General features: G+C 33.8%; 1 protein-coding gene and 1 long non-coding RNA gene across 2 annotated transcripts; both read left to right on the plus strand.

The window, feature by feature from the left end:
* Window positions 1-27,284, plus strand: LOC128236621 (prion-like-(Q/N-rich) domain-bearing protein 25). The gene is made up of 15 exons (XM_052951599.1): window positions 1-79; window positions 1,925-1,988; window positions 3,287-3,412; window positions 20,333-20,431; window positions 20,699-20,824; window positions 21,104-21,199; window positions 21,418-21,531; window positions 21,743-21,859; window positions 23,911-23,997; window positions 24,189-24,317; window positions 24,693-24,779; window positions 25,077-25,190; window positions 25,692-25,778; window positions 26,060-26,173; window positions 26,677-27,284. Exons 1-15 carry the CDS (start codon window positions 77-79, stop codon window positions 26,748-26,750), a joined length of 1,437 nt encoding a protein of 478 aa, XP_052807559.1. The 5' UTR covers window positions 1-76; the 3' UTR covers window positions 26,751-27,284.
* On the plus strand, window positions 7,927-10,999 carry LOC128236622 (uncharacterized). Its single transcript, XR_008261396.1, has 4 exons — window positions 7,927-8,696; window positions 9,008-9,134; window positions 10,035-10,119; window positions 10,221-10,999. It is a non-coding gene; the product is annotated as an uncharacterized LOC128236622 (long non-coding RNA).
* Window positions 27,285-27,695: the final 411 nt, after the last annotated feature.

The raw sequence follows: 27,695 nt of genomic DNA on the forward strand, positions 1-27,695 counted from the left end.
TCTACTACTATCCTGCAGACGACCAGTCCGCCGGAGAACAGAAAGTTGTGGTGTTAAATCTGGTATAGAGGAAGCCATGGTTAGTTGAAGCTGCGTTCGGAAAGTGTTTTTCAATTGTGTTGGAATAACACATGTTTTATAAAAAGGATATATAAGCTTAAAATTGCTCATGTGGAATTATTTTTTTAAAGGATTCATTTAAAATGATTATTTTTATAATTTTAAGTCGTCATTTATGTTTTTAAAATGTATTATGAATAGATATTTAAAACATTTTTTATATAAAACAAAACTTATCGTTACTCAACCGCTGTCATGACTTGGCCATATCTTTATGTATACCATGTTTGTAAATTGTCAAAAGCAAGATGCCGTGTTGAAAATAAAATTTGAAAAATAATACCCTTAATCTAAAATTTAATTTCATTAAAATATATCAGAAAAAAATAATTTCATAACATTTATAATTACGAATGTATTATTATAAAAAAATTTACAGGGAAAATGCAAATTTTAGCATCATGACGTATATTGGAATTAAAATAATACATGTACAACTAAATGATAAAAATGGCTTTCATTCAGGAAAACATAAAAAGTATTATAACAAAATGTAAGGTAAAGGACATCTTTGTTAGGGTCCACAAAACAGCAATTGAAACTTTAAATAGAATCTTATACTATATTTGTAAAAACATATTATTACACAGCTTTTAAAAGTGTGGATTTGGTTTGAATGTTATACAATACTACGTAACACAAAGCAATGATAAGGCATAACACAATTTAACGAGATACACAGTACGCCAAAATACAGCAATAACAGACTACATGCACCAATACTTGTGTATTAATAAATTTTGGGATTACCGCTTTGGAAGGTCAACGAAACAGCATTTGTTTGGTGATAAGCTTGACGTTTGTTTTTTTAGCACGGAAAGTCTCGTCTCAGGCTCAGGTCAGGTATTTCTATCCGTTCGCATGCATTGGTTTAAACAACATTTTTTCTAATGTATGATATTAAAGAAAATGTAAACAAATCATACTTAACCATGGGGAGTAAAACAAAGATTAAATTGAGGCAGTTCATCTACAATGTTAAAGGATTTAGATTTTGAAAGATTCGAGAAGAAATGTCAAACCGTATGCGATTTCTATTCGGTCAGCTGCTTATAAATTAATTGGTGACTAGTAAGTGCACAGAACAAGATTTGGGTCTTCGTTCATTGACTTGGTCTAAAACATATTTAAGTTTGTATTTTTGAAAAATATTAATATGCTTCTTCAGATTACATGAAAAATTATCGACGAATATTATTGAAAAGGATAATTTTCTGTTGAATTTAGGATCGCATTATTAAAATTGCAAGCATACAATCCATTTATGTCTTCTAAATCTACTCAACAATTTTGGAATTTAAATGACAAATTTGTTGTGCATACAAACTTCGTTGACCATTGTGCCTTTTTTAAGAAACTCATATAAATATTCATCGATAACTAATTAAGTCAAACAAAAACAAAACTAGCAAAGAGGATATTTGATCAAACAATTATTTCATGTAAACGAATAAAACCTTGACCAAATAAACTAATAAACAATAGGAAATGAAGTTCAAAGCATTATAATTTAAAAAAGCATACTTTTAACTCTTAGGCGTTATTTTGTTAAATACATAATTCTTGTTAAAAATATATTCTTCGTCGAGTCTATCGTTAATATAAAGGTAAACATGCAGCTAATACAAAATATCATTAAATTTATAATCAATTGTTAGCCAAACATTGTTGCTTAAGTGAAATTACTTGCGTTCTAAATTATTTAAACCTCGGCGAATTTAAAATGAAACAAACGGTCTTTTTAAAACTAAGTCTTAAATCACGTACATGTCTTATTATGACAGCTAACTTTTTTCAATAACAGACGGATACAAGACTGCTTGGACTACTGGTTCTGTTGTGTGCTTTAGTTGGGACATTAAACGCAGGTTAGTATATTTTACTGTAATTTATACGATTTGTTCTCTGATGCATATTTTTGTGTATTCAATTAATATGTGGTATGGTATACATAAACGGATGGGAATATCATGGACGGAACTAGAATATGCAATTTGAAGTTGCGGAACCAAAACTCGAATAAAACACTGCCTAAATGTTGTAGTGGGATCTACAAAAGGTCGATATTGACTAATACATTCGGAACTCCTTGGCCATTTTTATCGTAAACAACCTCGGATGTATACAGGTACATCAGTTGAAGTAGTTCGTAAATTTTAGAAATTATATCATTAATTAAATGTAAGGTTTTAGCTTGTCTTAATTGATCAAATTTAAATTGATTGCCAGTGAAGTGTATAATTGCAAACATAATTAAAATTCCCAAGAGTTAAGTCATTAAATTTAACTGCTAAATAAAATTACTACGCGGTCTACTTGCAGCGGACTTAAACATTTCTAAGTATGTAAAGTACATCCGAAGTTGTTTCCGATAAAAATGGCCGAAGAGTTCCGAATGTGACTAATAGTGTTATAAAATGGCGCCATTGTGAGAGTTCCTTGAAAAATAACACATGCCATTATAAGGACCGCCCAGTCAGCAAACGAAGGGAAATATGGGCCGATGCGTTCGTCGAGATCTTTCACCTTCGGGCACAGAGCAGGTTGCGTTGTTTTGACACACCACGCCCCCGCCCGTTATTTTTTTAAATCATTTTTTAGTTTTTTTTATTAGCATTTTTAGTAAAAATATGATGTGGTAACTGTAACTTGTGATAACTGGCATTTTTTTAAAAAAAAATTTATTCTATTATCTTTGTAAAGGGTGACGACTTGCCCGTGTATTTCCCCATATTTGCTGAGATGAAAAAACGTAAAACAGGAACATAATATAAATTCTAGACATATTTTCGTAAATTAATTTTGTAAATAAAAGGTTTAAAACTGTATGATCATTGAGTTTCATAATAAAAAGCATCATCAATAGCTTATATATTAAATAATGACCACACAACGAAAACAACTGTATTTTTTATCTCTTTTAGTGTTATTTATGGGTCCACGTACATTAAACATGATATTTCACCTCATGAAGCGTTTGACTTAGAATCGCTTGTCAATGGAAATTTGGTCATTAATGTTTAAATTATATGTAAACTAATTTGTTTATCACGGGCTTCATTATATATATATATATATATATATATATATATATATATATATATATATATATATATATATATATATATATATATATATTATTCATTGCATATATTTAAATCTATAGTTGCACTGAACGGTACCTGCACGAAAGACACGGATTGTTCCTGTGAAAACCCACAAGCCACGTGCGTGAATGCGATGTGTAAATGCACTTCAGGATACACTGCAGTCAGTAGAGAATGCAAAGCGGGTGAGATACATTTTCTCATTTTACGTTTTAATCACTCAGTTCCGGTTTGTTCTATTTCAAATAAAAAAATGTCTCGATTTATATTTGATTACATAAATACTGCAGATAATTGGAATTTTGATATTTTTAATAATATATAGAACTTTGCTCGTATTTGACGAGGAAATATAATTGAATTCTACTCCTGTTTAAATAAAGAGTACTTCCTGTATAGTTATATATCTGATGACGTTTAATACATGAAATTGTATCTCATCTTTAATTAGAATAGTTTGCACATGTTCAAAAGTAAGCAATATCAGGGTGAGGAATCACGTGACTTCAACGGGGTTCTCACATGTGTCACAGCGGTTCAAAACCGCCTACAGCCTAAAAACTCGTGTTGTCGCATACATTTTAATGTATTTAAGCAATGTTTATTAAAACTGAATTATGATGTTATATTGAGAATCGAGCATGATGTCTGTACGGAAAAACGTTTTTGTGGGTTTTTTTAACTTTATATTTGTCCACCGTTAAACCACATGTTTTAACATATCTCCGTTAGTTTAGAAACCAGCATGAATTAATTATAAAATCTTGAACTTGTCTGTAAAGAGAAGCGATATATAAACAGAACATTGGTTGGTTGACACAATATAAGTTAACAATAACCGTTTACTCATTTTACATATTCAACAAACATCAAATTCTAGACGTCGTGTGACATACTAATATACAGAAGTAGAAAGCATGACGTACGAGTTAAATCTATTTTAAGAATAACGGGGCTTGTGGTACGAAATCCTTCTATCGTAGCATTATTCATGAAGTATTTAAATTTCAAGGCGATCAAATACAATAGGGTCATCAACTTCGATGCTTTTTCAATTATTCAAAAGATAAACTAAAATCATTCGTCTCCAATTCGTTGCCATATTTTGTTCAACGTATACATGTGCTGAAAGGCATTACTAAAGAGTCGAATTAAACTAATATTCAGGGTGACGAATCACGTGACTTTATCGGGGTTCTCACATGTGTCACAGCGGTTCAAAACCGATGTAAACAAGCAAGAAAGTGACAGTTATTTCTAAATAACCTTTTTGAGAGAAAAGATGGGAAAATATTTCTTAGCCTATAAAAGACTATGTTATTTTCTGCTTCTACAAGTGTGAAATATTTTGGATTTACTTGTATTTTAACGATGGAATCCTTGGCCAAAATTTCGAATCGACAGGATTTTGTAGAACGATGCTACGCTGTTTGCACCGTGATTCTTTGTTTTTTTACATATTTTCAGTCATTTGTAATACTTAAGATATCAGACATGCGTTTAAAAGTAAGTTTTGTTCATTACTCTCATAAAACGAATTGTCCGTTAAATGTAGTTTTAGTTTTTTCAATAAATATCGAATTTTCATGAAGGGCTGTTGTAAACGTGATAGTGATATGTGCTGTCGTTAACGTAAACTTCTTCCCATCTAAATAAAGCTGACTATGTTAAGTCGGTATCCTTAACAAACTTATCATAACATGCTCAGTTTATTCTATTTTATAGTTTGTATTGCCCTCTCATTTTTGACGAGAATTTATACAACCTAAAGCTCTTATTCATGGTATGAATTTACACCAATTTGATCGATTTGAAACTTCCAAATATTCAGCGTCCCTCTGCAGTTTCACCAAATGTTTACAAATATGGATAAATTAAATGGATGAAGTAATAGATACACTAAAATGGAAGGCAAAATTCACTTCAGCCAAACCCGTTTCATGTACGTTCCAAAATTAAAGAAATTCAACACCCAATAAACGACAAATAGCAATAACAATTAAATAACAAAAACGCCATTCCTAAAGGTTAATCATAAAACTGCCCACGCTCCAGTTAAATTCCATGCTTCGAAAATGGTCAAAATATCTTTATCCATTAGAAATCAAGAAATAATAAGAAGCACTGACAACGAAATTGACTACCTTCCCTCGTAAGATGATAATTTGTATCTGGCATGGCCTTTCGTGTCCAAAGGTTCATCCCCAACCCGAGTATAGCGTGTTATGCGGAAACAAGGTTAAAAAGTTTTCACTTTTCAAATAATACTTAGATAATTTCCTATCCTTACTAGAAACACTTGATTGTTATTTCCTCTTACATATCTAAAAATTTTAATTTGTGGGAAAATTGTTGTAGAAAACACTCTTTTGTATATTTCATCAAAAAGTTTTGTAGCTATGAGCACGATAAGGATGTCCAGCGTGGCCAAATATTTAAGTCTACTTATCTGGGGAGGGGGAGAGAAAAGGAGAGAGAGAAATTGGTAGCTTTAATGCCATAGAAGAAAATATCACCAACCAGACAACTTAAGTGGAATCACAAGCGTCGAGTTGTGAAAATAAAGTTTCATAGTCTATTCAAATGCATAAAGGCCTTAGGCCCATGAACATACACCAAAATTCAAAATTTGTATATATAATTAAATGCATTTCTATCAATCGATCGTAGGTCACAATATACATTATTACACGTATACTTATCTTTACTAACAAGGTACATTCGAAACACAAATTAAACATAGACAGTACACATACAGTATGATATAACCATAGTGAGGTGACAGTGGTTACAAATATCATTTAAATGAGTTATCTAACATCTTTATATGTACAACAGGTACTCGAAATTAAAAAGTTTTGTGGATAAACATTGCTAATTTCCTTTGAATAGTTTTATTGGTATTTATAAAAGTTCAACAAATGTGGTTATATTTGGTTTATTTAAATAGTTTTTATGTATGTATTGTATTGTCTTCTTCAATACCTAAATAAAGTACATTCAAACAAGAAATGAAACTCATCTACTATTTTATGGCAAACTTGACTTTTCCTTTCAAATTCAGATATACGTTTAGGTTTGTGCCGGTACCTCAATTTCTTACCTGTGTGACGAAAGTCTATGTCTCGTCAATGCTTTCCTAAATTTAACATTATTAACAGCACATAAAAGTGGTTGTAACTTACAGTCAGTGAACAAAACACACGTTTTGGCAGTAGCTGAATTAATAAATTCAGCAAACAACTTTTGTACATATACATTTTAGTCTCTGTTTCAGTTCACTTTAAATATATATTAAAATCACCAACACTTTGAAATAACCATGCATCATAAAATCCTAGTTATTGTAATATATCTATAATAACTTTTGCCAATGACTATAAATTTGGCAATCTTTCTTAATATCTATACGATTTTCTTAAAAAAGCTTTAACATATTTAAAGGGACTGTGCACCACATTGGCATCAAAAAAGTTTTATTCTGTAAGGAATCTCAGGACAATTATTTAATAGAATGTGTTACGCTTTGATATCATAATAGTAAAAGAAGTACCAAAATGTAAAAAAAAATGTGCGGGGGACCGGGTTTGAACCCGTGTTGCCAAAACTGCAAACTAGTGTTGTATCCACTGTGCTACGAAGGCTTACTTCAATCGAATGGTATATTTAAGCTATAAACCTAACTTGGTAATATCACGTGATAACATCGACTAGCTAGTCACGCATAAGAAAAGAAATCTACTAGGTAGATATACCCAGTAATCCTTTTTAATGGAAAAAATACGAAATAATTGCTGAACTGAAATAAATTGTTAACAATGTGGTACTTCAGTTAGTAAGTTTCAATGCATTGTACACATTAATTCCAAGTTTATGTCAGTTTTCGACAATTTTCTTTTTTTTTCGTGCAATTTGATCATCTGGTGCACAGTTACTTTAATACCGTCACATTGTCAAATCTTTTACAAATAATAAATCACATTTACAATTCCTATAATAAGTAATGTCAAACAACAATGGTATATGATTATATTTATATAAACAACAACATGGCTTTACTTATGTAATACACAGACATATATCAAAGAAATTGTTATTGCATCCATTACATCCATTACTTAAAATGGTTGAATGTTAGTAGTATAAAAATAGGTGGAGCGATCTTTATAAAATAAAGATTTGGCTCCTTTTGCTGGGGAGCGATCTTTGCTTTTTGCTATCGTATATGGTCTATGGGAAATAACTCGTACAATGGAGTACATAGGTGTATACAAGAGTGATGTACCTGTGAACTATGGGTTCCCGGCTTAGTGTGTCATATGAAGATTAGGTGTGGAAATGGAAATGATTTTATCAGTTGTTTTAATATGAAATACACTATGTATAATATTTTAGAACACCAACATTGTATAATTTTGTTGTAGTGTATTTCTGGTGGGAGGAGTCTTACCTTTTAGCGCCTTTATAATTAAGCATAGCTTACAACACGTTCGCGCATATCCATTGTCCGTACTTGTATTAAGTTTTACAGATGAAAGTTTAGTAAAGTGTATACAATGTTTGTTTAATAACATACCAGAGCTTACACTATCCCCGTTTACGTAGACTTTAGAAAAATGCCATATTATACCTATTCCCCGCGTTTGACGCAGGAAAAAATGCTAGATACAACAAGGCATTGTTTCCTTTTCCTCTCACGATTTTCTTTTTCCTATCCGAATTAAGGTCTCCGGATTTCACTTATATTTATTGCTAAGATGATTACTTAATTATCCGAAAATATTTGCTTTATTTCGAGACAAGCAATGTTAAATTGAGGTCAATCCAATACATTCTTCAGTCACGTATTGTATTTTAAATTTTGTAGTATGTTCACTTAATTACTCCTTTGGCGCACAAAAATAGTTTTATCCGAAGTTTAAGTAGCGTCAACCGCGCATGTGCAAAGCCAATTATTGCGCAATCGGTGTTTTCGCTAAAACCTGACCCGGAAATTTAGCATATTTTATACGCGTCAATGCGAAGAAAAGAAAGGTTAACCAAATGAAATATTAGCATAAATGGGTGGGATTAAGTCCAAATATGGCGTATATGACCTACATATGATATAAATGCTGAATTTTAGTAGGGAGAATAAGGTTTGAAAACTAAACAAATCGCGATTTTGTTGAAAACGGCCATATACGCGGATCTTTCTGTGGTTTTAATGAAGTTTGATCATTATTCTAAATAAAATGGGTAACATTTACACCGTATTTAACCGTAATATATGTGAATTTAGGTTATTTTCAATATTGGTGCGCGACCGCGAGGGGAGTAAAGAATGGATAAAATTACCTCCCCTGCCAATCGAGCACTTGCCAATGTGGACGTTTCCGGAACGATTGCAAACAAAAATTAATGCGTATTACTTCGTAATTGCAACAGCGATTTGTATCTGGTAGATGACAATATTGCCGTTTGGTGCAGGTTGGTTATATTGAGTTATTGCATGTATGCATTTATTGAATCTTATTTGTTTGTCTGATAAATTGATGCATTTTTGTGATATCCTTTTCGTACTGTACTCAAAATCGTTCGTACTTTTCATACATTTGTTTTGCAATCGATGTTAAATATATAATCTAAAAAAAGCAAAACTAATTTTAGGCAAGGCTTTCTTCTCATTTATCATGCACAAATATTGGTTCCAGTGTCAAACCTGAAAGTAATGTGTATAACTGAGTTAACAAATGGTTTTGTTTAAAAAATAAGTACATTTGTATTCAATTCATTTTCAGAAGAAACTCACTGACTCCGTGACAGAGTGTGTCCGCCTCGGGCTGGTTCAACTTTGATTTGAGTTTTATTATGAGTGACCGAGACCTAATCACAACTGATATCAGTGGTTCCCCGCTTTGGAGAATGGTATAATGTTAAATATGACAATGATGATGCTATTTATGCATATAACTTATGTCAGGATTACAAACAAGGTGATTTGCAGCTTGTGGTAGAATAATTTTGCTATTTATAAAAGATCAGCTTAAGCAGTATTTAAAGTTCAATGAAGATTATTTGAGCTTTTCAGATATTGACATAGAAACTGGTGTTGGCATAATCCACATTATTTATATGTAAGACACATTTAACAGTGCACATGTTCCAGTTGAAATCCTCTGTGTCTGAGGGAGAGTGTTAACTTTCCATTAACATTTATTATTTTCAGGTGCCAGTTTAACACTCTCATCTCATCCCTCATCAATCATGTTTCATTGTTAAGTTAATACTATTAAAAGGCACTCATGTTTCATTGTTAAGTTAACACTAAAAGCATTCATGTTTCATTGTTAAGTTAATACTAAAAGCATGTAGCATGTTGTTAAGTTTAGATGCTTTATAATGTTAACAAATGTTGCTTGCCTAGAACAGTAGATTAGTTTCCGAGTTTTAGTTAAGAAAAGTTAATTATTTTTGAATAAAACATAAGGCAGTTTTTTACATACTAAATGACAAATATCACATTCCATTCTTTGGTTCTAAAGCTAATAATGCTTGCTATTTCGGTTTATTTTCTGTAGATAATGTAAAATAATAACACATGCTAACAACTCTTTAGTTTATGTTCAGAATTATATTAACAGTTGGTTTATGGGGTAACTTCATAGCTTCTAACCTGACATTATATCATTCTTGCAGTGCATTATCATTTCATAATTGAGAAACTAACCTGTTTAATATGTATTTTTATAAAACTAATGTAAAATATAATGTGATGAACATTTTTTCCATATAAATGTCTTATATGTATGTTTTGCCTATTTTCAGGTATTTCTGTCTTGGCGCGGCGCACTTCGATTCATCTTAGCAGCATACTAAGAAGTTGCCGGGTCCAATACAAGATACGGGATAGGTCAGTTTAATATGTATTTATATAAAAGTAATGTAAAATATAATGTGATGAACATTTTTCCCCATATTAAAGTCTTATATGTATGTTTTGCCTATTTTCAGGTATCTCTGTCTTGGCGCGGCGCACTTCGATTCATCTTAGCAGCATACTAAGAAGTTGGTTGGTCCAATACAAGATACAGGATAGGTCAGTGATGGTTATAGAAGCAGTCAGGAGTGAATTGTGCACTGGAAAAACATTCTAGAGTGGAATAAAAAACTTGGGTCAGCTTTTTGTGAAAAGTGAAAAAAGTGACTTTCCGAATGTTGATCTTTTGCATAATCTGGAGTTGTTAAATTCTATGTGCTTTGACATAACATATTAAAAGTATACATTTTTGTTATAAGTATGGTTATATCTATCTGAAACAGTAAGGTTTAAGCTGGATTTAATTTAAATCACTGATTGTTGCTAGTTTAAGCCATTGTAGGTCACTCGATTTTACCATCATTTACTACAAGATCTTGCGATGTATTACCGATATTTCTTCTTATCATTTTTACGCAAGTACTATCAGATTGATTTAAACCGCTTCAAGCCTTTTGTATTCTTTTATCATTTAATAATTTTAGTTTTTAAACCTAAATAAGCGATCACGAAAGGTAACTGACTAGAGAAGCAGTCAATAGTTACATTGGCGTTTGATTTGAATTGACAATTTCCTACTGAGTGATATCCCTTTTCGAGCAGAGAAAATCTGTGACACCGCGTAAGACAACTAACTTGAATTGAGCTTATTATCGGTTTATTTTTGATAAATAAACATGTTGCGTGTATTAATGTAATATTGTACTTAAGTTTTACGAAATAACTTTTTACATTTAATAAATGTATCAGAAAATTTACTGTCTGTTTCTGTGATTTTCAATTAATCTTAATATGCAAATCATTTTGCAGTTTTAGCTCTTATCCTTTTACTTATAGGTTCTTGTTTTTTTCGGAGTTTTCTTCCACCCTATCAATGCGTATGTACCTCAAATACAACAGCAGACAGGAGGGATTGACGAGGACTTAGGAGGTATGGAGGAGTGACGAGGAGGCTTTAATGAGTTTCTAGTAGTGTTTTCCAAGCATTTGAGAAACGTGAGGGTTGCATTGTGCCCATTCCTTTAACAAATATACTTGTGTCGAATTAAAGTCAGTGTATGGCGAAATACCGTTGACAGATCTGCATTTATAATGGAACCAAACGAGAACGAAATTCGTCTATATTCGTGCCTTAAATGTAGGTACTTTTTCTTTTCCTGGAGGAATCTGTTGCACCATTTACGAGTATGGCATACCTGCGCGTATTATTCCTACACATGTATATGCTGCGAGCAAACGTTTCAGGATCGGAAAATATTTTTGTTGCATTTGAAGAAAAGACTTGGTACAAACCCGCGCGGTTAATGATGCTACTATAAAATCAAGTGTCATGAAGTTTTCAACCTCAGTGAGTGTTTGGATGACAAGTAGTCAAGTCGTACATTATTGGTAAAAAAATGGATCTATTGGATACACGAAAATATAAGATGAGGAGTAAATTAAAAAGCAGTGCCTCTCGAAACAGACATGAGCCTCTCTCCAAAATGTATATACGGATGGTTCTCCCGGCTGAACAGACGACAGCTATCGCCAAAAGCATGCTTGACCGTCAGTCGAAACCTAAAGGGACTTGGATTGACTTGGAATTACAAAGAATGAAAGAAGCCAGCAAAAAGCGAAAGGGCAAAGTGCTCAGTGCGGGTGTTATCGGTAATAAGGGCAACAAAAAACCTAGAAAGGTGGCACCATCTAGACAGAAAACGCCGAGACAAACAGAAAAGTCCGAAAACATCGTTACCATCGGGCAGGTATAAAGCTGAATGTTTCACTCACTCTCCTCCTCATTAGCGCTTAAGGATTTTGTTGCGATGCACCAGTGTGATATTTGTTTGAAAAGTTTCGGAAGACGCGATAATATGTTGCGACATAAAAGGTCTGTGCATTCAAACGAAGATTCGGATGAAGACGCTATGTCTGACGTTACTGACCAAGAGGATATTTTTGGATCTGTTGATGAAAACGAGTCTGAAAACAGCGACGACGACATGTCTGTAACCTCGGAGAACTCTTCGGGTATTGATCCTTGGCAAGAGGTTGTCCATGAGGCTTTTCAAGAGTGTCAATCGCAGTACGAGGAGGAAGTGCGTGAACTTATGCAGGATGATACCGACCTTAGTGAAAGCGAAGCAAAGAAGGATGTCTTTGAGAATATGCGAGGTACTTACATAAAGGCCCTGATGAATAGTCTTGGGGCAAAGCTGATGTGGTTTGACTCTATCAAGCGAGATACCATCTATAAAACCATAAAGAAAACAGTTAATCAACTTAAAGACACCGAGGACTACGACGAACAGGAAGCCGTAAAGTACGCCATCCTTAAGCGGAGATTTCTGTTCGATAAGGTCTTGGACAGTTACGACGTTCCTCAGTTGGATGCAGAGCAAGAGGAAGAAACAAAACAGTGAAAATCATTTAAAGATACTTTCGTTCGGACTAGAGTGCTTTGGGAATTTATTTGTTTTCAATCCTTACACAATGCAGAATACAGACGCCATTTAATTCCATAACACAATTGTATCTGATAGTTTTGCAACACTTACTTGTTTTTAAGTAAAATAAATGTCTTTAATGATGTAAAATAAAATGTCTTATAATACGAAACGGGAGTTGTTGTTGTGTGTTTTAGTTGTAGTTTTATTTATGTTTTAAGCGTTTTCCATATAGAAACAAGACAAATGTTGATTCTGGGTATCAACGACGCCGCCAGATCAGTTAAAAATAATAATGATTGCATTAAAATATTATGTTGATATTGTATTCAGTCATATAGTTTGTAAAAAAGGTGTGCTTAAAATTAAACATCTCAACTGTCCAAATAATGAACTCATTTCATTGTACTGAGCATTAGGTTTAAAACTACAATTACTACCAAATTTAATCAAGTAAGTTTTTTATCTGGTTACAATTCATACATATTACATAAGTAATATTCTCGATGACATTTTATTACCCAGCTTGTATGTCTAAAGGACTGGTTACGTTCTATTTTTATGCCTATGTTATATGCGTTTACTAACACATTCATTGTTCATGTATTTCCTTCCAACGGGAAACGAGGCTCAAGGAAGGGTAAGACGGTCCTCGGAGTGACTCCGGAGGTTTGAGGAGGGTATTAGGAGGCCCTCGGAGTGACTCCGGAGGTTTGAGGAGGGTATCAGGAGGCCCATGGAGTGACTAAGGAAGTTTGTGGAGGGGGTCAGGAGGCCATCTGAGTGATGGAGGAAGGAGTCAGGATCTTGTTTAAGTGTTCGGGGAGAGCCTCGTTTCCCGTTGGAAGGAAATAAATAAAGATGGCGGACTTATAAAGATAAAGAAGGGTTCAACAGAGCACATCTTTTCTGTATAGCCACACCTGACTATAATACGCTATATTGAACTATATAAAACGTGAAGCGTGTAACAGACTTGATGTTTCGTATTGTCATACGTATGCATTCCACGAAACATGTATTGAAGAACCCTAGATCTATCTTTAAGCACTATATATTTATATCAATATGTCTGTAAGGATGACCTCGTTAGAGCAGCACAACATATTTAACTTAAATTGCATACATTCTATGTTCTTAATTATTCATTGGATTCAATTTACATGTAATTAGTCAACGTAGTTCCGGGCCGACGAAAATTTCATATGGGAACATGTAGGATCATGTTAACTGTAAGCGAGACCTGATTGGTTGACCTCTTTTTTAGGCTTCTCCATTCTTTACATTTAGGTACCCCCCCCCCCCCATGTAGGGTTATGTGATCTGTAAGCGAGACCTGATTGGTTTACCCTTTTCTTTAGACGTGTCCATTCTATACCTTTAGGAAAATCAGAAAACCAAAACAGAAGGTAACTTGATATTTTTTATCTTCAAGTAAGATCTAAGAAAATATGCAGTATCAGTATTATAAGAACAGGTATAAAATACAACAAAAAATATGTGAGCGTTGAGTTTATCAAATAGCATGGATGTGTTCGATTGAAACAATCAGACGGAGATCGCTTGATTGCTAGCAGAGTTTTAATTCACGATGGTCGGAAGTATTATAGACATTTCTCGCTATTAGCTCTCTATATTTTTCACCAAAAAAATGGCAAGCAATGTTGTACAAGGATATAATCAGCACAGTTCGCTTTATTTTAAAATTGATAACAATAGTCAAACTAGGATTGAAAAAGAACTCGAAACACCAGTCGAAAAGGCACATTTACAGCAGTCTGGTTACGGGCGCAGACTTAAACGCATATTATAGATATAGTGTTGCAGATATTAAAGGCGAAGATGGATTTGCACTGTTGCAGATGACATACACAATGAATGTGTTAGTAAACGCATATAACATAGGCATAAAAATAGAACGTAACCAGTCCTTTAGACATACAAGCTGGGTAATAAAATGTCATCGAGAATATTACTTATGTAATATGTATGAATTGTAACCAGATAAAAAACTTACTTGATTAAATTTGGTAGTAATTGTAGTTTTAAACCTTATGCTCAGTACAATGAAATGAGTTCATTATTTGGACAGTTGAGATGTTTAATTTTAAGCACACCTTTTTTACAAACTATATGACTGAATACAATATCAACATAATATTTTAATGCAATCATTATTATTTTTAACTGATCTGGCGGCGTCGTTGATACCCAGCATCAACATTTGTCTTGTTTCTATATGGAAAACGCTTAAAACATAAATAAAACTACAACTAAAACACACAACAACAACTCCGTTTCGTATTATAAGACATTTTATTTTACATCATTAAAGACATTTATTTTACTTAAAAACAAGTAAGTGTTGCAAAACTATCAGATACAATTGTGTTATGGAATTAAATGGCGTCTGTATTCTGCATTGTGTAAGGATTGAAAACAAATAAATTCCCAAAGCACTCTAGTCCGATCGAAAGTATCTTTAAATGATTTTCACTGTTTTGTTTCTTCCTCTTGCTCTGCATCCAACTGAGGAACGTCGTAACTGTCCAAGACCTTATCGAACAGAAATCTCCGCTTAAGGATGGCGTACTTTACGGCTTCCTGTTCGTCGTAGTCCTCGGTGTCTTTAAGTTGATTAACTGTTTTCTTTATGGTTTTATAGATGGTATCTCGCTTGATAGAGTCAAACCACATCAGCTTTGCCCCAAGACTATTCATCAGGGCCTTTCTGTAAGTACCTCGCATATTCTCAAAGACATCCTTCTTGGCTTCGCTTTCACTAAGGTCGGTATCATCCTGCATAAGTTCACGCACTTCCTCCTCGTACTGCGATTGACACTCTTGAAAAGCCTCATGGACAACCTCTTGCCAAGGATCAATACCCGAAGAGTTCTCCGAGGTTACAGACATGTCGTCGTCGCTGTTTTCAGACTCGTTTTCATCAACAGATCCAAAAATATCCTCTTGGTCAGTAACGTCAGACATAGCGTCTTCATCCGAATCTTCGTTTGAATGCACAGACCTTTTATGTCGCAACATATTACCGCGTCTTCCGAAATTTTTCAAACAAATATCACACTGGTGCATCGCAACAAAATCCTTAAGCGCTAATGAGGAGGAGAGTGAGTGAAACATTCAGCTTTATACCTGCCCGATGGTAACGATGTTTTCGGACTTTTCTGAAGTTTGTCTCGGCGTTTTCTGTCTAGATGGTGCCACCTTTCTAGGTTTCTTGTTGCCCTTATTACCGATAACACCCGCACTGAGCACTTTGCCCTTTCGTTTTTTGCTGGCTTCTTTCATTCTTTGTAATTCCAAGTCAATCCAAGTCCCTTTAGGTTTCGACTGACGGTCAAGCATGCTTTTGGCGATAGCTGTCGTCTGTTCAGCCGGGAGAACCATCCGTATATACATTTTGGAGAGAGGCTCATGTCTGTTTCGAGAGGCACTGCTTTTTAATTTACTCCTCATCTTATATTTTCGTGTATCCAATAGATCCATTTTTTTACCAATAATGTACGACTTGACTACTTGTCATCCAAACACTCACTGAGGTTGAAAACTTCATGACACTTGATTTTATAGTAGCATCATTAACCGCGCGGGTTTGTACCAAGTCTTTTTTTCAAATGCAACAAAAATATTTTCCGATCCTGAAACGTTTGCTCGCAGCATATACATGTGTAGGAATAATACGCGCAGGTATGCCATACTCGTAAATGGTGCAACAGATTCCTCCAGGAAAAGAAAAAGTACCTACATTTAAGGCACGAATATAGACGAATTTCGTTCTCGTTTGGTTCCATTATAAATGCAGATCTGTCAACGGTATTTCGCCATACACTGACTTTAATTCGACACAAGTATATTTGTTAAAGGAATGGGCACAATGCAACCCTCACGTTTCTCAAATGCTTGGAAAACACTACTAGAAACTCATTAAAGCCTCCTCGTCACTCCTCCATACCTCCTAAGTCCTCGTCAATCCCTCCTGTCTGCTGTTGTATTTGAGGTACATACGCATTGATAGGGTGGAAGAAGACTCCGAAAAAAACAAGAACCTATAAGTAAAAGGACAAGAGCTAAAACTGCAAAATGATTTGCATATTAAGATTAATTGAAAATCACAGAAACAGACAGTAAATTTTCTGATACATTTATTAAATGTAAAAAGTTATTTCGTAAAACTTAAGTACAATATTACATTAATACACGCAACATGTTTATTTATCAAAAATAAACCGATAATAAGCTCAATTCAAGTTAGTTGTCTTACGCGGTGTCACAGATTTTCTCTGCTCGAAAAGGGATATCACTCAGTAGGAAATTGTCAATTCAAATCAAACGCCAATGTAACTATTGACTGCTTCTCTAGTCAGTTACCTTTCGTGATCGCTTATTTAGGTTTAAAAACTAAAATTATTAAATGATAAAAGAATACAAAAGGCTTGAAGCGGTTTAAATCAATCTGATAGTACTTGCGTAAAAATGATAAGAAGAAATATCGGTAATACATCGCAAGATCTTGTAGTAAATGATGGTAAAATCGAGTGACCTACAATGGCTTAAACTTCGGATAAAACTATTTTTGTGCGCCAAAGGAGTAATTAAGTGAACATACTACAAAATTTAAAATACAATACGTGACTGAAGAATGTATTGGATTGACCTCAATTTAACATTGCTTGTCTCGAAATAAAGCAAATATTTTCGGATAATTAAGTAATCATCTTAGCAATAAATATAAGTGAAATCCGGAGACCTTAATTCGGATAGGAAAAAGAAAATCGTGAGAGGAAAAGGAAACAATGCCTTGTTGTATCTAGCATTTTTTCCTGCGTCAAACGCGGGGAATAGGTATAATATGGCATTTTTCTAAAGTCTACGTAAACGGGGATAGTGTAAGCTCTGGTATATTATTAAACAAACATTGTATACACTTTACTAAACTTTCATCTGTAAAACTTAATACAAGTACGGACAATGGATATGCGCGAACGTGTTGTAAGCTATGCTTAATTATAAAGGCGCTAAAAGGTAAGATTCCTCCCACCAGAAATACACTACAACAAAATTATACAATGTTGGTGTTCTAAAATATTATACATAGTGTAATTCATATTAAAACAACTGATAAAATCATTTCCATTTCCACACCTAATCTTCATATGACACACTAAGCCGGGAACCCATAGTTCACAGGTACATCACTCTTGTATACACCTATGTACTCCATTGTACGAGTTATTTCCCATAGACCATATACGATAGCAAAAAGCAAAGATCGCTCCCCAGCAAAAGGAGCCAAATCTTTATTTTATAAAGATCGCTCCACCTATTTTTATACTACTAATGTTTACATTATTTTTGCGACGTTTTGAATCATTTCACACAAAGGGTTTTTCTTATATCATGAAAAAATAAATAAGTAGTTTATAATGACGTCATATACAAATACAATGGATCCAACCTGCAAAACATGTAATCACTATTTCTTTTATTTAATAGTTTAATGATTTATTATACATTAAAACGTAGTCCAATCATTTCTTCACTGTTGACTTTCTTTTACCAGGGGATGTACATGGAACTGAGTTGGCTGGAGTATATCTTGTCTTCCATTTGAATGTACTCATCACTGCATCAATTAAATTTATCCATCTTTTGTCAACATTTGGTGAAACATATAAGGGCATGTTATGAGAAGAATTCACGTTAACAACAGCAAATATTAAAATCACGTTAACACCGGCCTCTCTTGAAATATCGATATTCATTAAAAGAACTAAAATAATTTTTACAAACAATTCGTTTAATGAATGAAATGAATAAAATCAACATATTAACACATGTTTGAGATCTTAAATATTACTTATTACTAAGAAATGTATAGAAAACAAAGACTCACGGTGCAAACAGCGTTGCATCGTTCTACAAAATCCTGTCGATTCGAAATACTGGCCAAGGATTCCATCGTTATATTACAAGTAAATCCAAAATATTTCACACTTGTAGAAGCAGAAAATAGTATAGTCTTTTATAGGCTAAGAAATATTTTCCCATCTTTTCTCTCAAAAAGGTTATTTATAAATAACTGTCACTTTCTTGCTTGTTTACATCGGTTTTGAACCGCTGTGACACATGTGAGAACCCCGATAAAGTCACGTGATTCGTCACCCTGAATATTAGTTTAATTCGACTCTTTAGTAATGCCTTTCAGCACAAATATACGTTGAACAAAATATGGCAACGAATTGGAGACGAATGATTTTAGTTTATCTTTTGAATAATTGAAAAAGCATCGAAGTTGATGACCCTATTGTATTTGATCGCCTTGAAATTTAAATACTTCATGAATATTGCTACGATAGAAGGATTTCGTACCACAAGCCCCGTTATTCTTAAAATAGATTTAACTCGTACGTCATGCTTTCTACTTCTGTATATTAGTATGTCACACGACGTCTAGAATTTGATGTTTGTTGAATATGTAAAATGAGTAAACGGTTATTGTTAACTAATATTGTGTCAACCAACCAATGTTCTGTTTATATATCGCTTCTCTTTACAGACAAGTTCAAGATTTTATAATTAATTCATGCTGGTTTCTAAACTAACGGAGATATGTTAAAACATGTGGTTTAACGGTGGACAAATATAAAGTTAAAAAACCCCTCAAAAAAACGTTTTTCCGTACAGACATCATGCTCGATTCTCAATATAACATCATAATTCAGTTTTAATAAACATTGCTTTAATACATTAAAATGTATGCGACAACACGAGTTTTTAGGCTGTAGGCCGCAAGGCCTGCATACTTTTATAACCGTATCCCAGAAATCGTATCGGCAGATCGACATAACATTTTTAACTTTTAACGAATTAATGCGCACATGGGCGTATCAACCCCATCGCGGTTAGAACTGCGTTGGTCAACGACCTAATTTACATTAACATTTACATCGAAAATACATAGAAAGCAATCTGCTCTAATTGCTACGGACTGCGTTCTGCATATTGATCAGCTTGCTAAAAGTAGCGCCGTAATGATTCTTCAGTCTATGTTATGCGGTTAATAAAGTTTGGAAACGCTGCGTTTTTCGTAATATAACGCAATTGATCTATATTTTGATATTGGCGAGAAAAGCAGAAACCGCAAATAGTTGCAAAATGAACGCGTACTGAATCCAATAAATACATGTATTGTATACTTGTGTTTAGATTTTGCTTCGGCCGGCTACCGATAATATCCATATGTACAATGTAGTTAAGAACAGAATGTGGGTAATCGCATTCAGACAGGTTTATTCCCCGGAAATAAACTCTGAGAAGCCGTTAAAAGACGGAAAAATATTGATCGTATTATGATGCTATAAAATGATATTTAGGCGTAAGATATCAAACCATAATGTTTTAAAGAATTATTACTTCATTTTTTCCTACAATCAGTTTTTTTCATAATTATGATTTCTTCTTTTTAAATTGTTTTGTTTACGTATGCATTGATTAAATGTTTTTTGTTGTTTACGTGATAACATTAACACGACTGATTTTCGCAGATGACGTCATGTTTAAACACATCATGACTGACTTTTTTAACTTTAATAATGAAATATCGATGGATGTAAGTTCCAATAAATCTATTATCTTTTAAGATATCGGAACAACATGCGCTAGCGACGGTGATTGCAATACTTCGACCAACGCGAATATAGTTTGTGACCTAACATTGTCAGCGCCAGTATGTAAAGTAGGTAAGAACCTCAGTTTGTTTAAGCACATGAAAGTCAACGGCTCTAAGAATACATGTACGCACTGATAATGTTGATCACACAAAAGGTAAGGTCTGTGATTAACAAAAAGTACAAGACATTACAAAACCTAATGCTCTAGGTTGACTGACTTATGAATTGTTAAGATGTGCCTTTTATTACTAGTAAACGAACTTTATTAATAGTTAAGGATATTAACATGAAACAAACAATGAATCAGTCGTAAATGTTCAATTGATTGTTGATTAGGTGCCGGAGGTGACTGTACAAACAACCAAAACGACTGTGTATCCAACTCGGCCTGTAGCACGAACGTTTGTACCTGCACGACTACCACGCACTCAGCAGATACATCAACAAAATACTGCAAGAAAGGTAGAACACATTATATACCGTTTACATGATTCCTTCCAATTGAGGTGTAATTTACCTCCATGGTTGTTTTCGTTTACATGCACAAATGGCCCTGGGGTTAACATCACGTAAACGGGGTATTAATCTCTTCTTGTTTATTTAAAGGAGGATTGGGCACAATAAATAGCTTGAATAATTAAGAGCTTTTTGGTTTGACTCGATTAGATCTTACATGGTTTCACAATAAATAACAGTAAAGCAAGAAGGATATTAAACTTATGACACTCTTCCCTTTGCAAGCACTCGGTCAATCATGCACAGCTACATCTGAATGTGAGAGCAACATCGCGGGCACCGTGTGTGATACGACCATCGACTCCCCGGTCTGCAAACTAGGTTCGTAATTTTATATCATAACATTTTCAGTGTTGTAGCAAAACCATTACATTTTAATATTGACTTTCTATAAACATGTCACCCAAAGTAATGAGTCAGTGTATCTCTCTCTAATTGCAAGGAAGGCAAATGAATAATAAAAAATATATACCGTTTAAAACATTTCAGTTTTTGCTCATGTTACTACACAAATTATTTGTTGTTTTTTTGTTTTATAGGGGATTCAGCTGATTGCAGCAGTGTCTCAACGCACTGCATGTCTCATTCAATTTGCAACAGCACGTGCGATTGCGATACTGGTTATACTGCCGTTAACAACCTTTGCATAGGAGGTAAATCACTTTGTAGGACTGTGACAAATCCAGCCTTTGGCTGCTAAATCCCTCAAATGTGGCCAAAATTACAATCGCTGGCATGGTTAAATACGCTGCTTTCCTTATCAGATGACGTTATATAGAAATTCATGGCTTTCATGGAATTATAAAATTATGTAAACATCGTATTAGTTATACTTACGTTGTCCTTGTAATTATTACTCAATAGAAATTGGACAGGCCTGTACCGTCGCCGGCGGTTGCCCTTCATATGCCGAGTGCTCAACAAACTGTGCGTGTATGAATGGATATATTGCAAATGATGGCAACACAACGTGCTTGGGAGGTACGTGAACACAACATTTGTCATAATAACCTGAGTTATTGAGATCATACACGTGTATAGTTTGAATCGCGAGGGCTTCGGGTGACGTAACGGTTTTGTACCATGGTTGTCAAGGACAACGTTCAATAACTAGCGTGCAATATGAATGAATAGCGTTGTAATTTGGACACACGGTAGTTATAGAACGGTTACGGTTCCATTCCACTTCACTTGCTACCGTTCCAATATGGTTATTGATATGTAGGCGAACACAAACTTTACCCTATCAAAAATGATACAATAAATTCACCAGCCTTTGATCTGAAAAGATTGCGTTCCCTACGTTAGAAAGAGAATTTCATTACCATAATGAAAACAAATACTCCAATAAGCGATAAATTCTCTGAAATGAAAAATGAAAAAAAAACGGTACGGACACAAAAGACAAACGCGACTGTAATGCATTTAAATAATTATACTACGAAATGCAATACGTTTAAATATCAGATGAGCATTTACTGTACAACTGACAGGCATTTCTGGTGAATTTGGCCTTGCTGGATTTTTTTCTAACAAACCAGTAGGCGTTTCCGTTGGAATTTGGCTTGCTGGACATTTTAATTTGTCAACCCCATACCAGCTAAACCGAGCAACAACGCGCCAATTCTTATTTCTTTAAGTATTTGATTCATGAAAATAACATTATGACATATACATAAAGCGTAATTTAATATAAATAATTCAATACTTTTATTCAAAAATGAAAAAAAATAGCCGTCAAAATCTCAGTTTAAGGTGATCTTTTTGACGACAACACTGAATTGAAGTTAATACGCGTCAGTTAAACAACGTCGCACTCGCCTATTGATGAAATGTTAAATAAACGACAATATTTACACAAATGGTACACTCGCAGATTTGCACGTGCTTAAGGGTTGGACTTTTCTATCGGGACCGGAAACACTATGTCAGATGACTCACGCGCAACAACGTGCCACTTCTTATTTCTTTTTTACATATTTCAAGAAAGCTTATTTATGACATTGTAATTGAGCGCAACTGATTACCCATCATAAAAATAACAAATAATAACAAAGCAGAAATGAATCATCTTTAGAAGCGATGGTTTATGGGTTTTGTTTGACGTCAATATTAAACAGAGATTATTGCACATCATGACGTCAGTGAGCAACGTCACACGCGCTATTTGATGAAATGAACAAACTTGCGTCAAACGTCAGTTTTAACCCAAAATAACAAATTAAAATTTGCTAAAAATAAAAACAACCATGTATTTCCGGTCAAGATCGAAAAGACCCACTCTCGGGCACGCTGCATAGCTAAGGTACACGGTAAGCATCAATACTGGTTTCCTTACCTGCCCTGTGGTCGAAGTATTTATCCGGACGGGAAACGCATATGTAGTATTAATCGTCACTCTATAAGGTGTATAAATAGAAGCATACTGGTACTTGAATGAAGGTGAGAATATGTTTTATGGTTACACCAATGTCATGTGTAATACATTATTATACTAGAACAGTTTTAAGAGCTACATTAATGATACAACACAGATTATTGAATACACTGTAAATGAGTGTCAGGCTTAGTATTGCAAGTGATTTAATTAAAATACACTCATGAGCAATTATAACAATACAACGAAACTGTTGAATATCATATGTATAGAGGCTTTCAAATATATCCCCCTTACATAAAACAAGAAATAATTTGCATTTTCATGGGACTTACACAAAGTACAAGACCTTTTCTCTTACAGCTACTGTGGAAATTAATATGGTATATGAATACTTTGCATACACATATTGACCAACTATGATTGCTCGCGAATTGACTGCTTAAAGTATATTAAAACTTAAACTGCTTTCTTTTACAATCATAGCCTTTCCAAATGTGAAAGGGTATATATTTATCTATACAATCGCAAAAGGATTGTACATCTATATGTATAACCGATTTTACCTTTTCTGGTTCTTGCGTTGTATCTTATTTAACTATGGTCTTGGAGTTTGAAATAAATGAAAATTTGTGTGTTTCTTTTTAACTTTAAGACTTGGGTTCTACTTGCACGGCTACAGCTGAATGTGATGTAACGAATACGGATGTCGTTTGTGACACAGCTGGCAAATGCAACTTAAGTACGTATTTATTATCAGTTAGTCTCTCGATTTAAACGAATATCGGTGTATCTGATTCTAGTCAAGGCATACTCAAATGTACCTCATTTGTTGATAAAAAAAGCTAAAAAGTATATTGTAAAAGTTTTTTTTGCATAAGATGATAAGTAAATTAGTATTGTTATAATTATTGTAACAATATGTGCTTCTAGAGGTGGGAGGAATCTGCACCGGAAATACAGACAAGTGCGTGGCAAATGCTGCTTGTACCGGCACTACCAATACTGTTTGTGAATGCAGCTCCGGCTATCTCGCAGATGCAGCTACTCTTTGTCAACAGGGTAAAACTCGTATATTTTCCACAATGCTGCGATTCTAATCGGCTGAGAAACGAGAGTTATCCGAAGAAATATGTGTAGAGATATGAACTTTGTTGAATATAATCAAGTTTTTACAATGTTACCCCTAGTAGTGCAACTAAATATAATCATAGATTCTTCATATAACATTTACCCTCAACACATGTTTATACTCGTGTACATGTATAAAGTAAATATATTACATATTTCAGAGTCTATACATTTGCTCTTTCACCAAACTTTTCCCAAAAAGGACATTGTTATAGTATAAACTAGGCATGTTTCTGTAGTTTTCCAAGTTTTATTGAAAACATCATGCTCATTTATAAACTGATAATATTGCACAATTTTACGTAGATGCCGGTGGAAGTTGCACCACCGATGCCAACTGTGGTACAGGCCTTGTGTGTGACCTCACCCTTACAGAACCAAAATGCAGGAAAAGTATGATGTCATACTTATTACGAAATTCAGTTTTAATAATAATTAACTAAACGTTTTTTACAGCACATTTGTTTTGATTAGTAAAACCTCTGTATTTAACTATCTCTGATAGAAGCAATTACTGCCTCATTTACTGACACGAAATTACTGTAAATCTAAATGTACGATATCAATTATAATATAATCCTTAATTATGAACTTGTTGCTTTTAAAACAAAGTTAGCAAGCTTTTCATATCTAAATGTGTGTAATCATACTTCAGACATTATGAATACTTAATGAATGCTTTTAATATAGCTCTAGCAAACTGCGGGAGTGACACTACCAACTGTGTCGGAAACAGCGGGTGTACAGGAACTACATGTACCTGCTCCACGGGATACACCAAGACAATTTCTCTCTGTGTAGGAGGTACAATACACGTATTTAAGGAGCATAACATGTAGTGTTAATACAATGACAGGTTTCATATCACATTTGTTTAGTTCGATACTCGGTAGTTATTTGAAGCTCGCTATACATGTGTTGGGTTAAAGTTAAAATACTTATTATTAAGTTATTAAAATTGGGTCATTTAAACCACGTTTTGATCTAAGACATTGTTTACGGTGGGAATTAACTAGACTAGGCGCAATCCGACTGCAGAGAGTATCAAAAATCGAATACAACCTGCCGTAGCAAAGCACTTTTGACCCTTTATATTTAAGTCACTTAAAATGTTTATAGCTTAATTAATAGCATTTCAAGACATTTTTGTTTCTCTGGTGTCATCTTTACATCTTAACATCGCAACAATATCTGTAAGAAAGAGACAATACAACCAACCTGTACCTGTAGAAAAAGAAAAAAAGGACTTAAATTTTCAGAACCTTGATAAGCAGACTTTTATCCGTTCTAATTAAATACTTTCAGGTATTGATAAGTCGTGTGATACGCATTCTGATTGCGCCGCAACCCTCGTGTGTGATATGGCTGCATCCACAAAGACATGCAAAAAGGGTAAGGACTGTGTTTCATAAGTTTCAAATAGTGTTTAAAACAGGTTTTTATACAAACTAGATTTACACTTGGTTTTATGACCTAATAGATAAACTTAGGGTCATTTTCCTATGACAAAGTCATCAGTTCATCTTAATACCACTAACGTATTTAAATATTTCTATAACAAAACAAAGTTCACATATCACTTGGTCGTTTATCAATCATTAAGGCTCACTTAATAAATAGCAATTTTAAAATATTACACAATTGCATTACAAATACGAATCTATTTTCTTCAGGTGATGGTCAAGCCTGCACAGCCGACCAGTGCATGACAAACGCAGAATGTTCCACGTGTCCTTCCTGTGAATGTTCCGCAGGTTATTCGTATGACAGTACCAGCGTTATGTGCAGTAAGTAAATATTTTATTTAAAGAATGTACAGTATAAGTATTATGAAAATTGACCACAATTGATGACTTTCAACACAGGTAAATTTGAAACTGGTAAATTGATGACTTGAGCGTACACTTTATATTATACAAAGGTCAAACAAAGTGTATGGCAATTTTCACATTTTACATTGAATTGCAATGTAAATATCATTAGTCTGTAGCTTCACTTTTCTTTTGTAAGATATAAAATTCACATGGAAGGACAAATTTAAAATATGTAAAAACAAATCAATTTGACATTATATCATTAAACTACTTATTCTTATTAAATGAAAACGAAATCTGTACATTAATATCAGATAAGTCAAAGAAAGAGAGTTGCGTCCATATTAAAGTGTCAGTTATACGAATACATGTAAACAGCAACATCAAATGAAAACATTTTATTGGACAAGCAATGATATACTTAATGTTGAGGGAAAGAGTGAGTTTTATCTGAATAATCTAATTCTTGTTTTCAGCTTCTAGTGAGGCTGGAACCGCAGTTCTTTCATCTTTGATGCTGGCGTTCTGCCTCCTTATATCTGTAGTCTAAGAAAATGGACAGAATGGCCCAACATAGGAAGAAGAAGAGAACCCAAAATCATCTAGAAACCTTCTCAACACTTAAGTGAAAGACATTAGTAGAATCTATTTAAGTATCGTGTGAAAATTAATTAATGTATAAAATTCACAAAAAGATTCTGATTAAGTGCAGGAACGTTATGATATATGACACAAATAACAAAACACATGTTAAGATAACATCATAGATAACTTAAGTTCATCAACATCTCATAACAAAAAGTCATTCTTCTTTAAACGAATATACGAACGTTTGTACATAATTGTGTGATTTGTTTGCTCTGTGTTTTATAACATCACTGATATTTAAGCGGAATAACGTAACGGTTTGAGGTTACATTACACATGGTGCTTTAAACAGTCCAAATATGGTCATATATGATCGGTATAACTATGCAATTTGGATTTAGAAAAGTGTAACATGTGGTTTATATGAAAACTGTTAATGTTTTGAAACTTGAAAGTCGGATGGATGTATTATATAGAAAATAAAGAAATAGAATAACGTAAATGATTTTTTCTTTTGTTACTTTACATATTTGACTAACAACATGTGCCATTGGATATATGGCGACGGACTCTTGAAATCACACTCGCTATTTGTAAAACATGCACGATATGACCCATCAATCATTTGTTTTGGACCCTGAATACTTCAGTTGTAGTACCCTTCTTCCGAAGAAGGGTGTCGTATAAAGCCACAGCCTTGACTTTGCCGGCAGCGGCGTGAAAAAAACACCCTTAACCTTCGCCATTACTAAACAGTATTAAGGCTATTTACATGAAACTGAGTACAATGATTTCAATGATCAATATGAACATGTGAAGCAAGATCAACGAAATAAAATATAAAACGCCATTTGTTTTGTTAAGCGATCTCACTAAGGTATCCTAGATGCTTATGGAAATACAGATG

Source organism: Mya arenaria, chromosome 6 (genome assembly GCF_026914265.1).
Source record: "Mya arenaria isolate MELC-2E11 chromosome 6, ASM2691426v1".
Lineage (NCBI taxonomy): Eukaryota > Metazoa > Mollusca > Bivalvia > Myida > Myidae > Mya > Mya arenaria.